The sequence below is a fragment of the Vidua macroura genome, chromosome 35 (genome assembly GCF_024509145.1).
Source record: "Vidua macroura isolate BioBank_ID:100142 chromosome 35, ASM2450914v1, whole genome shotgun sequence".
In the NCBI taxonomy this organism is placed as follows: Eukaryota; Metazoa; Chordata; class Aves; order Passeriformes; family Viduidae; genus Vidua; species Vidua macroura.
In genome coordinates, this window is record NC_071605.1 from 212,094 (window position 1) to 227,720 (window position 15,627).

Sequence of the window (15,627 nt, forward strand, 5' to 3'; positions counted from 1 at the left end):
CAGTGACTGGAAAAAGGAGAACATTGTACCCATCTTTAAAAGGAGTAGGAACTTTTAAAAGGGAACTACTGACCTGGTAGCCTCACCTCTGGGGCTTGGAAGATCATGGAACAGATCCCCCTAGAAGCAGTGCTAAGGCATATGGGGAATGGGAAGGTGATTCAGGACAACCAGGCGAGGTCATTCAGGAAACCAGCATGGCTTCACCAACAGCAAGTCCTGCCTGACCAACCCAGTGGCCTTCTCTGATGGAGAGATTCCATCAGTGAGCAAGGGAAGGGCTATGGATGTCATTTATCTAGGTGTCTGTAAAGCCTTTCACAAAGTCCCCCAGAACATCCTTCTCTCTGAACTGGAGAGAGATGGATTTGATGGTGGACTGTCTGCTGGATTAGGAATTGGGTGAACATTCACATCCAGAGGGAAGTGGCCACAGCTCAGAGTCCTGGTGGACATCAGCGACAAGCAGTGCCCCTCAGGGGTCTATTGGGACAGTACTATTTTATATCTTCATTAATGATACAGATGAAGGGATTGAGTACACCCTCAGCAAGCCTGCAGATGACACCAAGCTGAGGGTGGAATGACACACCTGAAGGACAGGGCCATCCAGAGGAACCTGGACAAGCTCCCCAGCTGTGCCCATGGGAATCTCTTGAGATGCAACAAGGCCAAGCATAATTTGTGTCCTGAACCAATCCCACAGTGAAGGCAGCAGGGGAGGGTGGGCTTTGTTCCTCTGCCCTGTTTAAGTGAGACCCCCATCTGCTGCTTCCAGATGTAGGGTCCCAGCACAGGATGGACATGGAACTGCTGGAGCAAGTCCAGAGGAGGCCACAGAGATGGTCAGAGGCCTGGAACACCTCTTCTATGAGGAAAGGCTGAAAGAATTGGGATTGTTCATCCTAAGGCTCCAGGAGACCTTAGAGTCCTTTCCACTGCCTAAAGGGCCTCCAAAAGAGCTGGAGAGGGGCTTTGGACAAGAGCCTGGAGTGAGAGGATAAGGGAGAATGGCTTCCCATTGCTAGAGGACAGGGTTAGATGGGATACTGCGGAGAAATTCTCCCCTGTGAGGGTGCTGAGGCCCTGGCACAGGTTGCCCAGACAAGCTGTAGCTGCCTCATCCCTGGAAGTGTTCAAGGCCAGGTTGGACAGGACTTGGAGCAACCTGGTCTAGTGAAAGGTGTCCCTGCCTATGGCAGGGGGTTGCAACAAGATAATTTTTAGGGTTCGTTCCAACCCAGACCATTCTGGGGTTCTATGATTTCTCCAGCCATTTTGGTACAGACTGAAACAGGGACATTCTTGTTCTCTTTTGATAGGTGTGTCATGAGACTAACACTGTTCTCTCTTCTTTTTCTCATCTTCTCTAGGTGAGGACAAGGAATAGAGACAGTCTGGGACTTTTCAGTCACAAGACATCATATATATAGCAAAGTTATGCCATATGTCAGGTTACGCCTTCCAAACTGTAGTGTTTGGTTTGAGGCAGTGTGTTCTACAAACAACTGACCTCTCACTTTATTGGTAGTAGTCATTGCAATAGGACTGTGCCTGGGATGGAGAGTTCAGCCCAAAATTGCAGAGGAAACCCCTTCTTGGTCCCTTTGTTTGTTTCCATGAAGGACTTCTGAGCCCATTTTCCTGTTGCAGCTCTGCAGCTGAGAGGGAACTGAAGAAGCACGAGGTTTATATATGTCTGTGCCAAGCTCTGAGGGAGGCAAGAGCTTAAAATGCTGCAAGGGTTTAAAAAGGTCTTACAGGAGTGTGTAAATAAGTATGAAATTTTAAGATGTGTGTCTTGGAAAAAGTCTGTTTCCTGATGGGTGATGTCTGTTTCCAAGATACCTGCTCAGCTGTTCCTGTGATGTTTGTGTGAGCTAGCAGCCCAGCCACAAGCCCAGCTGAGCCTTTTCTCCTTTGCCTCCTCCAGCTGCAGCTCTATGACATTGAAAGCAGCACCAAGACAACCATTCTGAACTATTGCTCCTACGTGCAGTGGGTCCCTGGCAGTGATGTGGTGGTTGCTCAGAACAGAAACAGTCTCTGCATTTGGTACAACATTGATGCTCCAGAGCGAGTCACCATGTTTCCTCTGAAGGTAGAACTCTGGAGACTTTGATTGCTTCCTGCAGTTTGTTTTTCTTCTTCCTCACTTGTGTGGGAGTAGCAAGGGTGGTATGGCAGAAAGGAGACAGAAGGGAACTGTCAGTTTCTTGTGGACAAAATACAAGCTCATTTGTCAACTTTGTGGCATACATTTCTGGCAGAAGATGAAACAAGGAGCTGTTTCATGGCTCAGTGCTCAGTGCGAGCTCATTCAGAAGAACCATGACTGGCAGAGCTGTTGCAGTGCTGCCCTCACACCCCTGAAACCCCACACACTTCAGATGAGCAGGGGAGTATTGACAGCTGGTACTCTTTCTAGGGGGATATCGTAGGCTTGGAAAGGAATGATGGAAAGACTGAAGTGATAGTATCTGAAGGGGTGAACACTGTGCCCTACACCCTGGATGAAGTCCTCATAGAGTTTGGAACTGCCATTGATGATGGGGATTATCACAGGTAAGTGCTGGATACACCGATGGGGATGGCAGGTAGCTCGTATCACATACCAGACACCTGGGAATCAAAGACCCATGAATGGCAGCAGCACAGCTTTCCAGAGTTGAGCTTCAGACTCTCAGCATGATGTTGGTGCCAGGTCTGGCTATAATGAACATCAGAGTTCTTCAGGAGAGATTTTTCAGCTTTTGCCTCCTTGCAGCTTTGTGGTTTCAAACTCAGGGAGAGACTGGCCAGTCTGGTCCCACAGACACCAACAGGGCTGTCAATTAACAACAGGTAGCTGTCAATTAATTGCAGTGAATAAGAGTGTCTCCAGAGAAGCTAGATGTGAAGTGGTGCTTGGGTGCTTTTACTCCTGCCCTTCCAGGGATGGTAGCAGTATCATGGAAACATCTAGGAGCTGTGCAGAGTGAAAACTGACTGCCTGAAGTGGTCATGGCAGCTGCCTGGGTACTGCTGACACTTAGAGGGCTTTTTAAAGTGACCAGGGGAGAAAACTCCACTTGTTCATAGCACTGTTGTGTCTTCAGAGACTTTCTCAGTAGGGACTTGTATCAGACAGAGCACTTTATATTTGTCCCACACTGCTACAGCCTTCCGCTGATCATCTGCCTTTAAGTACCTTAGCCCAGGTAGGAGTAACCTAGATGTCTGAATTTCTGCTCTGTCAGGCTCTGTGTTCAGAGCTGTCCTCACACTGTCGTCTTCAGAGCTGGGCACACCCAGCTGGCTTTGGTTTCAGTGCCACTCTGGTTAGGAAGCTCCTGTCTCAGTCTGGGATTTTCTTCAGAGCGCTCTTCTGTCACTGAAAGTCTGCAAATCTCTCTTTCTCAAGGGCTGCTGCATTTTTGGAGACACTGGAAATGTCCACAGAGACTGAAGCCATGTGGAAGACCCTCAGCAGACTGGCTTTGGAAGCGAGACAGCTGCACATTGCAGAGAGGTACATCACATCTTCATGGCTTCAACATGCTCTTTGCTGAATCCCAGAAACCAGGGACCAGCTAAAGATGTGGCTCTGAGTATGGTCTGGAATGTTGCCTGCACTGGAGACTTAAGTGTTCTCTATGCCAGGCCATGGCTTTGCCTTTTCATCCCAGCCAGTAATGCCAGAACCAGGGCTGAGAAGACCTCTGTCTGTAGCATAAATTGTTGTTGATGGTAGCCCAAAGCTGTGTATAGCAAGGACTCAGGGAGTTGACAGACATCAACAAGCTTGAGGCATTGCTGAAGCCTGGAGAGGTGAAACATGAGCCTTGGTCGTGTTCCTGGATTCTTCCTTGGAGCAGGGCTAGAGGGCACATCTGAACATAGGTCTTGGCAAAATGCTTCTCTTGAAGTAGGGCCAGCCCACCTCTCCCATTGCTGAGCTGAGTCTGCTGCCCAGTTTCTGATTTTCTTATCTTGGACCAAAAGTGGGCAACAAAACCTGCGTATTGACTAACTGCTTTGCATTTTCCAGGTGCTTTGCAGCTCTGGGAAACATGGCAAAGGCTCGATTTCTGCATGAAACCAATGTCATTGCTGACCAGGCAGCTCAGGAGCATGTAAGTCAAACTTTTCCTGCTCTGCAGAGAAGCAGTTTGCCTGTAAACACTTGCATGTACATTATCTTCTGTGTCTTTGCTCACCAGTGTCATGCTACAGACTAGTATCTCTTCATGTAGAAACTGCTGACATTGTCTTCTGTCCACAGCTGCCAGGTCCCTCTCAAGGCTGGCCATTTCATACTGTCCTGGCTTGTTACTGCTGTGATTCTCAACTGTCTTTCATTTCTGTGGTGACCCAGCCTCCACTTGCAGTCCCCTCCATGTTCCATCCTAGAGCCTGTTCTTTCCCTCAGCAAACTGAGCTTGCTGCTGTTGTCTGCAGGGTGGGGATGGCACGGACCATTACCTGGTGCGGGCCCGTTTGGCCATGCTAGACAAGAACTACAAGCTGGCAGAGATGATCTTTCTGGAACAAGTGAGTAAAGGAGCAAGGAGTGGAAAAGGTTCTGTTTATTTCTGAATGGGGAGGTGTGTGCCCTCTGCTGTAAGACGAAAGGAAGATGTTGCTTGTTCCTAGGAGAAGAGTTTTCTCCATGAAGTAGAAAAAGTATTCTTTGTTCTGAGGTGTAGGATTACCCTGAGATGTATGAAGAGTGTGAGGGAGGATGTATATCCAAGTAAAGGAGACACTACACTTTTCCAAGTGTTTTCTGCACATCTAACCCTGCCTGCTGTGAGAGCTCCATGGCAGTATGTCTGCTCCTAACCTGGAGCCTTCGGGTTAACACTTTGCTTTCTGACACAGAACGCCCCAGAGGAGGCCATGGACATGTACCAGGAGCTACACATGTGGGATGAATGCATTGTGGTGGCCAAGGCCAAGGTACAGAATATTGCTGCACTGGGCTATAGGCTGGTCTTGCTTGGTAAATCTTCTGGTTGGGAGTCCACTCAGGGTCTGTGTTCTTTTCACCTGCCCTACCTTGCTTCTGCTTAGAAGGGCTCCAAGTAGAAGGGAAGGTTGCATTGGTGTAAGTACAGACCTGGATGAACAGGGAGAAAAGCTACTGACACTGCTTTAGGAGTATCTGTGGCTTCAAAAAAGAATGGGCAGTGCCATGGTACTCAGGGTTGGCATTCTAGTTTCTGATAACTGGACAGCAAGAGGCCTGGTGATGTGACCAGGTGCTCAGAGCCTGCAGGATGAGCTGGACATATCTCATCCTCCCCAGGTCTACCAGTTCTGTGTTTCTCCATAGGGACACCCAATGCTGGAGAAGTTGCGTCGGGGTTACTACCAATGGCTGCTGGATACCCAGCAGGAGGAGAAGGCTGGGGAGGTCCAGGAGGGACAGGGTGACTACCTGGCAGCCATCAGCTTGTATCTGCGGGCAGGGCTGCCAGCCAAAGCAGCACGGTTAGCCATGAACAGGGACGAGCTACTCACCAACACAGATGTCATTGATAGGATCTCCACGGCACTGATCAGAGGGGAACTGTATGAACAGGTGAATACCCCTTCCCACTTAGGGGCATTGGGGCCCTTACCCTATCCTCTGCACCTGTGAGACATGGTGGGGGGGACTGGGCTGGAAGATAGCAGAGGTAATTCTGGGTTGATGAGGTTGCAATTAACATTTATGAGGAAATCTTCACTGTACCCACTGTACATGGGTGAAGTCTAGAATTACTGTTATTAATCAGGAAAAAGATCACATCTGATTGACAACATGTCTCCAGAATATAGAGTGTCAGTAGTAGTTAAGGAAGATGGGAATCAACAGGAGCGGAATCGTGAATCAAACTGGAAACTTGGTATCACTGTGGAAATGTCAGTGGTTCCTCATATCAGGATAAAATACAGCATAAGGGTAGTCTAAATGGAAAAGTTAAGGAAGCAAAACAAAGGAGTTGAAGACTGTAGAGCCATGAATATCATAAAGAAGGGATGTGATTATTCTCTAATAACATATTTGGTGACTAATAACACCAAAAATTGATAACTTATTGTGAGGTGACAGTTTTAAAACCAAAGCGTGTTTTTTCCACAGCACATCATGTTAATGTAAGAAAGCAATGCTGAGTCTGCTCACAGTCAGTATCCTGGCCAACAGTGGCCGCTGGCAGGTGCTTAAGAAAGGAAAATACGGAACAAGGCAGGCAAATACAGGGTGGCACATCCCCTAGTGTTTTTTCATAGGGTCCAGCAGTTTGCGCCCTGTAATATTTCTGAACAGCTCTACTTCTGTGTTTAAGAGCTCTTGATAGATTTTACTTCCATGAGCTTGTCAAATTATTGCTTGAACCACATGTAGATTTTAAGTTACAATTTTGGCTATGAGTTACCCAGTTCAGTTAGATGTTGTGTGAAAAAAAAATACTGCTTTTTGTTAGCTTGTTTTATGTCTCCTTTATAAATTACATTTCTCTAGTCTCAATTTATCTTCAGCATTTTCTGACCATTTCATTTCAACACAAGACAACTTTGTACTTTTTCAAACCTGTCATCTTTTCTTAAGCTTTCAGTTGAAAGAATAACTGGAGCTCCCAGCTACTGGATGTTGTTACCAAAAGTATAAATAGTCCAAAAATGATTAGACAAATCATGGAGGTAGAGTCTGTCAAAAGCCATTAAACAGGATGATGTGAGGGCATCACGACAAACTCAGGCAGCTTCTACTGTGCAGGTTGTCAGACATGGACAAATAGAGGAAAGGCGGGTATATACTTGCTCTGTTTTTACAGTTCTTTCTTGTGTGCTCTTGCCACCTTTCAAATACTGAAGGGAATGAGCCTTTGGTCTTCCAGGATGGTTGTGCTGGGGTCAGTCAGCAGAAAGGACAATGGTCTTGGCACATGCTGTCTTTCCTAGTAGTTCCTTAATCCCATACACTTGGTTAGTTGGGAAGGCAGAGCTGGTGTAGGAGTGGTGTAACTGGTGTAACTGGTGGGGTGTGATGATGTGGGGGAGTGGTGGCTCTGGAAACTGGCAGCTTGTATCTGTCACTAGGCTGGAGACCTGTTTGAGAAGGTTGGGAACCCACGAAAGGCTCTGGAGTGCTACGGCAAGGGCAGTGCCTTCCTGAAAGGTACTGTGCTCAATATGTTCCTCCCACTCATCTCCAGCAGGAGCCTGGCTGCTCTGGCCTGGTGGCAACATGAAATATTGCCCTGGGGCCTGGAGATGCCTGGATGCTCTGCAGCTTCCACCTATCATATCATTCAGTGTATTTTCACATAGTTGTATTTGCACAAGCAGCCCCAGGAGAGTGTCTTGTTCCCAAGGCCTTGACCAGGCTGACTGCACCAGCATGGATTTGACCCAGCTCTCCACAGGGTCTAGGTTGCTGGGTAACCCATTGGAGCTGGAGTGCCTTAGACAGTCACCATTCCCCTCCTCCTGTGCCAGATCCAAGGCCAATGTTTGCCCCACAGTTCTGCTTCCCTGCTGGCCTCAGCATTGCAGCTCTTGTGTCCCCTTACAGCCGTGGAGCTGGCTCGCCTGGCATTTCCTGCAGAAGTTGTGAAGCTGGAGGAGGCTTGGGGAGACCATCTGGTGCAGCAGAAACAGCTGGATGCTGCTATTAACCACTACATTGAAGCCAGGTGGGAGCAGGGGAAGGCTGTATAAGCAGCAGGGTACTGGCAGGGCATGAAGTTGATACCTTTGCCTCTATCAGCAGGGGGTTTGCCTGAGTGAGCCCCCACTGCCCCGCTTAGCTGTGCCCCGCTTGCTTGTGTGCACCAGCCATTGATGCCTTCCCACATCTCTCCCAAGGTCTTACAGTGCTGATTGCTCTTCCCTGCTGTCCCAGTTCTTTCATCCCCCTTAGCACTGCCAGTTACTCAGCTGCTTTATGCTGCTCTAACTCAAAAAACTGAATCAGGCAGCAGAGCACTCTAGTCTCCCTGGCACAGTGTAGCTAGAGGAGATACCTGCTGCCTGGCTCTAAAGACTGATGGGTTTGGTGCCAGGTGCTCAATTAAGGCCCTCGAGGCAGCTTTGGGAGCCCGGCAGTGGAAGAAGGCCATCTACATTTTGGACTTGCAGGACAAACAGGCAGCAGCCAAATATTACCTCAAGATTGCCCAGCATTATGCAGCTTTACAGGAGTATCAGGTGAGGCCCCAGACACAGTCACCACGGCTCTGTGCGTCCCTTGACTGTATTGAGTGTGGTCTTTTCTTGGCAGGTTGCAGAGGAACTGTACATCAAAGGAGGCCAGACCAAGGATGCCATCGACATGTACACGCAGGCCGGGCTCTGGGAACAGGCTCACAAGGTAGAGTCAGAAGCCAAAGCTTCTGTGAACCTCACCCCACTTGGTGAGATGTGTCTTCCATCAGGAGGTGGTAGTGCCTTGTGTACCAATACCTGATCAACCAGCACTCTTCCCAGATATGTGTGCAGGGACATCCAGTAGCCAGCAAGAAGTCCAATGTTCCCATCCTGACCCTGGCCTCTGTCTCTCACAGCCCCATGTGGGTGCACCTCTGGCACAAATGGCCCTCTCCAAGAGCTGGTCCTGTGTGCTTTGTGACAGTGACAAATGACTGCCCATTCTTTGCAGAGCATATAGCATGGATATCTGTCAGATAGGAAGGAAATATGTTCTCCCCTTCTCCTTCACTGTCACGTGTCAGGAAATTGCTGTTCATTTCTCCCCTGTGTGTTCCTTTTGGCAGCTGGCACTCAAGTGCATGAGCCAGGAGGACGTGACTGTGCTGTACATAACCCAGGCCCAGGAGATGGAAAGACAGGGAAAGTACAAAGAAGCAGAGAGGTGAGTTTCTTCCAGTACTGGTGTCAGCCCAAGACTGAGCCCTGAGAAATTGGCTGTAGTGAGGAGAAGCCCTTTCCTGGGTTAGGAGGAGAATTTGGGACTGGGGTTTGGAATGGTCAGAGGAACTTTCTCCACACACGGAGAACTGAAGCTGGTATTTCAGGATGTGGAAAGATTTCAGGGACTGGTCGTGTCCTTGGCTGAGCTGTTTGGATGTGCTCGTGTTGCCAGGCTGTACATCACTGTGAATGAACCCGATCTGGCCATCACCATGTACAAGAAGTGTAAGATGTATGATGAGATGGTTTGCCTAGTAGCCAAGTACCACAAGGACTTACTTGGAGATACTCACCTGCACCTGGGCAAGGTGAGTGCATCTCATGGCAGGGGATCAGCTAAACCAGGCAGGGGGAAAAATTGTTGTTACGGACCTGGGTTTGAGATCACTCGAAAAATCAGTGACAAGGGTATGAGCAAAAGTCAGGTTTAATATTAAGCATCAAAGCACAAGTTTGTTGTCACGATTAATTCTGCTACTTATAGGACAGCTAAGGCACAACAAGGAAAAACAAGCAGCAACAAAACCAAACAAAATCCAGGCAATCAAAAAAGAAATTAACTAAGAACTATCTATGGGTGGGTGGGTGTGTGTGTGTGTGTGACAAAAGACAGTGTGGGCAAGGATAAAAAAGAACACAGCCTAAAAGCTTAACAGCACTCGAACGTAAGAGTACTTTAATTTAACTTATACCTTAAGATTAACAATTTAACATAGGAAAACATTTAACTTACACCTGACTTAATTTATAGCTTAACCTAAACAATCTAACAGAGGAATAACACTTAACAGCATTTAGCCTAACTTATAACTTCGAAGTTATACGTAGCAACTCAGGAGAAGAGTAACACTTAGCAACACTTCGCTTATAACTTATGTTTAACAACTTAGCAAAAGGACAACACTTAGCAGCATTTAAGTAAGTTCATAACTATAACTTAACCTTACTTTCAGGCCCAACTTACTTAGATATCCAAGATACTTAAACATCTAAGAAAGCCACATTTGTCCCAGATTTGCTATAGCACTGTGCATCTTTATGCACCCAGACAGAAAGAGGCAGTGCCTACAAGATACCTGTGAAAAATTCCCCCCAGAGGTCAGTGAAATCCTCACTTTGGAGGCCTTTGTATCTCCCAGTGGGTGAAGGATCAGGCCTCAAGGAGCGAGCTATCGGCCCAGGACGCGTGTTTTGGCAATCCTCCAAGAACAGCAAGCCTGAGGGTTGTGGCTCTGAGAGGTGTCCCCCTCCAGAGGGAGGTTGCTGGTCACAGCCCACTGTGGTCCCAGGACAACTCAAAAGGGTCTCATTTTGGATTGTTGTTTATAGGGTCACAAGGGCTTCGGTCATAACAATGTTTCGTCCTTGCCAGAGTTTGGGTTGGCATTTTCTTTGAAAGTGTGAGAACAGGAATGTTGTGTTATTCAGGCAAGAGGAATATTTTCCAAGGCTGGTCATAAGGAAAACAGAAGCTCATTAGACAGCAGCAGTTCCTGGGAGCAAGACAGTGTTTCTGATAAGCTCAGGAAGAGCTGAGCCCAGGTGGTGTTTTCAAGGCCAAGGCCTAACAAGCATTTCTCAGATCACACTGCAGCCTGTGAAGGAGAAGGGGGGAATGCACCACCACAAGTGTCACTGTCTCATTGCCTCTGACTGCAGGAGCTGGAGGCAGAGGGGCGCTTGCAGGAGGCTGAGTACCACTACCTGGAAGCCAGAGACTGGAAGACTGCCGTGAACATGTACAGAGTGAATGACATGTGGGAAGAGGCATACAGGGTAATAATCATTCACAGCTCCCCACCTGTGCAGGGGTCAGGTTCTGGCTGTGGGATCCTGGTGGAAATCTCTGTTCACTGCAAGATCAGAACATTTGGTGTTCACTACCCAGCCTCAGAACTGCCCCAGCCCTGGAGGTGTATGCGCCTCCCAGTCTGCAGCAATGCAGTTCAAAAGCAGGGTTTCACTCTTGGCCTTTCTGCTGGGCTGCCTTCCTTGAGGCACTGCTCTGCCCCTGATCACGGCATTGTGTTGTACCTCAGAGGTGTTGCTCTGGCCACAGCCTGCCAGCACTGCTCTCCTCAGTGTGGCCATGGAATGCTGGGCTCACTTCTGCTGTCCCAGCAGTGATGTGGCTGTGCTGAGGGAGCAGCTGCTGCTGCGCCATGTATGCCTTTGTCTTACTGTCCCCTCACCAGTGCAGCGGTGGTTGCAGAAGGGTTTGTCAGGAGGGAACACATGGTTTTGGTGCTCCCTCCTGCTGGCAGGCAGCACATGAGAGGGGCTCAATCTGCTGAAGGTGAAACATACACTGGGTTCTTCATTTTCTTTGGACAGGTGGCCAAGGCGTATGGGGGTGCGAACTCCCATAAGCACGTGGCCTATCTGTGGGCAAAGAGCCTGGGTGGAGAGGCAGCTGTGAAACTCCTCAGCAAATTTGGACTTCTGGAGATGGCCATTGACCATGCAACAGACAGTGGGTACGCAGATGCCCAACACCTCCCTCCCCTCTGCCTAACCAGAGAAAAACATGTGGGCCAAGGTAACCGTGTGCACATGGTAGCTGCAAATCCAGAAAATGACATGTCTTCCCACCCCACAATGCTTCACACAGGCCTTCTCCACATCCTTGACACATCCTACTTCTCATCTTTGTGTCAGTCTCTCAAATGCCAAGTCTCAGCTGGCAGGCAAATGCAGTTTGTCCCTCAACCTCTGCATGGGGAAGGCTTATGAGAGCCTCTGAGCATGAGAGGAGGTACTCCTCATGTCACCAGAAGTAACTGTCTGCCACAACAGCTTTGGCCTTGCTCTGCAGCTGGCCAGGTGTCTGCCTGTATGGCCATTCATTGCTGCTCTTCCCGATGTTCTTACATCTCTTGACTCCTGCCTTGGGCTCTAACAGCAGGTGTGAAGGAGCCAGATTTCCTTAGTGGGGAGACTAAAAGCTCCTGGTCAGGAACAGAAGGAACAGGCAGTGCTAATTCACTTGGAACCCCCTGTATTCCCCTCTCTCCTCTCCCAGTGTCTTGTGCTCTGCTTGATGTCTTGTTCTTGATGAAGACATACACTCACAGCACAAGAGTCCTTCTCTCTTTCATTGCAGGGTCTTCGAATTTGCTTTTGAACTGGCCCGCCTCTCCATGAAGCAGAAGATGCCAGACATCCACTTAAAGTATGCCATGTTCCTAGAAGATGAGGTAATTTTCCCCCTGGAACAGGTGCAAGTTCTCTAGTCCCTCAGGTAACTGAGCAGTTGTCCCTGGGCTGCTGTAACAGTCACAGTTCTGGCTGCAGTCCCTGCATTTCCAAAGGGCTCTGTGATGACAGTGAAATGCTCCCTGCCTTGTGGTGAGTAGAGGAGGTCGTGTGATGCTGCCAGAACAGGAAGGTATGCAAACAAATCACTTCTTCTCCTCCAGGGCAAATTTGAAGAGGCTGAAGGAGAGTTCATTAAAGCTGGGAAGCCCAAGGAAGCTGTGCTGATGTATGTGTCCTCCACATCCTGCTGTGTCTGCTCTCTCCATGCAGTGCCAGCCTGGTTGCCTCTCCAGCACTGGGCTGCTCCTTGTCATCCTTGTTACATCTCGTGTCCCTGCTACATCACACCCCCCAGGTTTGTGCATAACCAGAACTGGGATGCTGCGCAGCGTGTGGCTGAGGCTCATGACCCAGACAGCGTGGCTGATGTGCTGGTGGGACAGGCACAGTTTGCCTTTGAGCAGAGAGAGTTCCAGAAGGCAGAGGCTTTCCTCCTGCGAGCACAGAGACCTGAGCTGGCCATCAAGTACTATAAGGTGAGTGCAGTCTGTAGCAACATCATTGCCTTCCTCACTGGACAAGAACCCAATTTAGATGAAGGAGTGAAATTCACCTCCCAGCTCCCCCTGTCAGCTCAGTAGCCGAAGAGAAACCATTTACTCAGGGTTTCTAGAGGAACTGAATTCTGGCCTGAAGACTGAACCAGTTGATTTCATATCATAGCTTTGCTCTCTCACAGTTCTGGAGGATGTATCCTGCCAGATTGTGGGTGCTCCTTGGGGTAGCACAAGTGGGTGCATTTGGAGGCTTAAGTGCCCATTCCACTGAGGTAGCTGGAATGGATGAGCACGTTCCCCTGAAGAATTGGGTGGTGTTCCTGTGGTTGTTTCTTCTAGTCAGTTCTCTGGCAAGATTGCATGAGGGGACAGATGTGTTATGTAATAGCAGGAGTGTGGGGGATCCTGGTGAACTGGTAAAAACTTCTCCCTGTTGTGCTTGTGCAGGAGGCCGGCATGTGGAGCGAGGCCCTGCGGATCTGCAAGGAATACATGCCTGGTCGACTGGGAGAGCTGCAGGAGGAATGTGGCAGAGAGGCTGGCAAGAAAGGCTCCAGGTAAGGAGTGCTGTGGTCAGGCTGCAGGAAATAGCCTGGAAGCTCTTCCCCATGGCCATTTTGCTGATGCCTTACAGAGACAGCTTGATGGGATCCCTGACATCCACTTGTTTCCTTCTTGAGGACTCTGGACTTCTTACTGCATAGGTTCCTATCATCCTTCCTTATTTCTCTGGGAGTCTTATTTCTGCCATCCAAGATCTCCCAGATGGCATCTTGCCCCACTTACAAATCTCCGTGGTCTCCTGTACTGCCATTGCATCTCCCAGGGTCCTTCTTCAGCACTGTTCGTGTTCTCTGTCACATTCTCTGCTCTGTCTGAGGTCCCTGCTTACCTGTAGTGTGCACCTCCCTGCCCGCACCCTACACACTGTCCACAGATCTCTGGCAGCAGCCCTGTCCTGCTCACAGCCTGCATTCCTCCTGCAGCGGAGCTGAAGGGCTGCTGGAGCAGGCACGGGAGTGGGAGCAGTCTGGGGAGTACGCCAGGGCAGTGGACTGCTACCTGAAGGTGCGGGATCCCAGCAACAGTGTCCTGGTGGAGAAGTGCTTACTGAAGGTACTGTCAGGGGCTGGGATTCTCTTCACCTGCTCTTCTGCCTGGGAGCTCTTCCCAACCTGAGTGCACCTCAGAGATCTGTGTCACTGCAGGGCTCAGGAGAGCCTGCAGGGCTGAAAGCCTTCATAGCTGTTCTCTTGAGCCATGACAGGCCGTGCTTATCCTGCATGGTGCTGCCTCCCTTGCTCTGGCACCTCTGCCTGTGGCAGGCCCATGTCTGTGTGCCCACAGCTCCCTGCACTGCGGAGCTGCACTGTGACTCAGCCCTTGTTAGAGGAGCACCTGCCTGTGCTCCATGCCATCAGCCTTTGTGCTGTGTTCTTGCTCATACATCTCACACCCATGTCCTTGTACCAACTTCAACAGTTATGTCCTTGTCTGATCTTCTCCCCTGTGTGAAAGTAGCTGGGCTTTGCTCCTCTGGCTTGTCAAAACAGCCTGCCGTTTCTCCCTTTCCTCCATCACTCAGGTGCTTCCAACTGTCAGTCTTTTAGCTGGGACTGAGCACTTCCCAGCCTCATCCCACTCTCCCACCATTTTTATCAATTGAGCTGCTGACAATTTCTCTTCACAGGCTGCTGAGTTGGCTGTGAAATTCTTGGATCAGTCACAGAGCATGGAAGTGACACGGACTGTGGCTCCTCAGCTGGTGGCCATGAAGAAATACAGCATGGTGAGGACTGGCTCCTGCCCCCAGGGCTCCTGAAGAAGTAGTGACATTGGAAGGGAGAGCTCTATCCAAGGCAAGGAGGTCAGGTCACATCCTGGGGTGATGGGTGGATGGATGGCCTTATCTAGAGGTAGACCGTGCAGAATTTTCAGGGAGGATGAAAAAGGGGAATGAATTAAGTCCTGTAAAAGTGTGAGAGAGCCAGGCTTTGGGAGAAGGCAGGAAGCAGAGGAGAGGCTTATCTTTTGGGAAGAGACTTTCTGTTGTGTCTGTGTGGTGGTCCAGCACCAACTTCAGCCTGGGATACAGGGAACCCTTGGGGTTTTGTCTCCCATGGAACTGTCTCTGGCCCTGCAGGCAGCTGAGCTCTACCTAAACTTGGACCTCATCCAAGAAGCTATTGATGTCTTCATTGAAGGGGAGGAATGGAGCAAAGCCAAGCACACAGCCAAGGAGTTTGACCCCAGGTATGCCTTGAGCTTTGCAAACTACACCCTTCTTGTTCCCCCTCCCACTCCCAGCTGGTCCCTTGTCCTGTCCTGTCCTGTCCTGTTGCCCCTAGGTTTCCTGGATTCTCCCCACAGTGGCTTTCCCAGGCTCAACAGGATACATTCTCCACAGCCACCCTTCCCAAGCCATGTAACATTCTGACACTTCTCTATTGCCACACATCCCACAGAAACTGTTATCCCCTTTGGTTTCACCCCTATTCCTATCTCCCTTTCCCTTGCCATAGCTCTGTGCATCACAGGCTTCTGAAAGTTCTGTGATCCCTTGTTCTCCTCACATATTATGTTGTGAAGAGCTGCTTAGACCCTTTCCTTCCCCGTCGATCTGTGCACCAGCAGCCTGCTAGCAAGACATAGCACAGCTGCCAGTCTGCTAGTTCCAAAGCTGAATCCAGCCTCTGCACTGCTGCAAGACAAAAGTCTTGCTGCCTTTTGGGATTCTTTCTACCCGCAGGTCAGAGGAGTACGTGGACCAGCGTTATAAGGAGTATTTAAAAAAACAAGGAAAGGTGGATTCGGTACGTCTGTGGGATGTCTCCCAGGCTAGGGATGTCAGGACCTGTGCAGATCCTGGGGCCTTTCTCATGGGTGTTTTGCCTGACTATGAGTACGTGTG

The 15,627-nt window shown here is 49.5% G+C and overlaps 1 protein-coding gene across 2 annotated transcripts in view; it reads left to right on the forward strand.

The window, feature by feature from the left end:
- IFT172 (intraflagellar transport 172) overlaps positions 1–15,627 on the forward strand; it is a 37,650-nt gene that overhangs the window by 13,010 nt on the left and 9,013 nt on the right. For both annotated transcript variants that reach the window (XM_054002120.1, XM_054002121.1), the window contains 23 exons: positions 1,934–2,101; positions 2,429–2,565; positions 3,404–3,511; positions 4,031–4,115; positions 4,441–4,533; positions 4,864–4,941; positions 5,318–5,566; positions 7,069–7,147; positions 7,544–7,664; positions 8,034–8,178; positions 8,252–8,341; positions 8,745–8,842; positions 9,074–9,209; positions 10,561–10,677; positions 11,236–11,378; positions 12,005–12,098; positions 12,321–12,385; positions 12,515–12,695; positions 13,164–13,273; positions 13,703–13,832; positions 14,407–14,505; positions 14,860–14,969; positions 15,466–15,529. In XM_054002120.1, the coding sequence (XP_053858095.1) occupies positions 1,934–2,101; positions 2,429–2,565; positions 3,404–3,511; positions 4,031–4,115; positions 4,441–4,533; positions 4,864–4,941; positions 5,318–5,566; positions 7,069–7,147; positions 7,544–7,664; positions 8,034–8,178; positions 8,252–8,341; positions 8,745–8,842; positions 9,074–9,209; positions 10,561–10,677; positions 11,236–11,378; positions 12,005–12,098; positions 12,321–12,385; positions 12,515–12,695; positions 13,164–13,273; positions 13,703–13,832; positions 14,407–14,505; positions 14,860–14,969; positions 15,466–15,529 (2,700 nt within the window). The remainder of the gene's footprint in view (positions 1–1,933; positions 2,102–2,428; positions 2,566–3,403; positions 3,512–4,030; positions 4,116–4,440; positions 4,534–4,863; positions 4,942–5,317; positions 5,567–7,068; positions 7,148–7,543; positions 7,665–8,033; positions 8,179–8,251; positions 8,342–8,744; positions 8,843–9,073; positions 9,210–10,560; positions 10,678–11,235; positions 11,379–12,004; positions 12,099–12,320; positions 12,386–12,514; positions 12,696–13,163; positions 13,274–13,702; positions 13,833–14,406; positions 14,506–14,859; positions 14,970–15,465; positions 15,530–15,627) is intronic.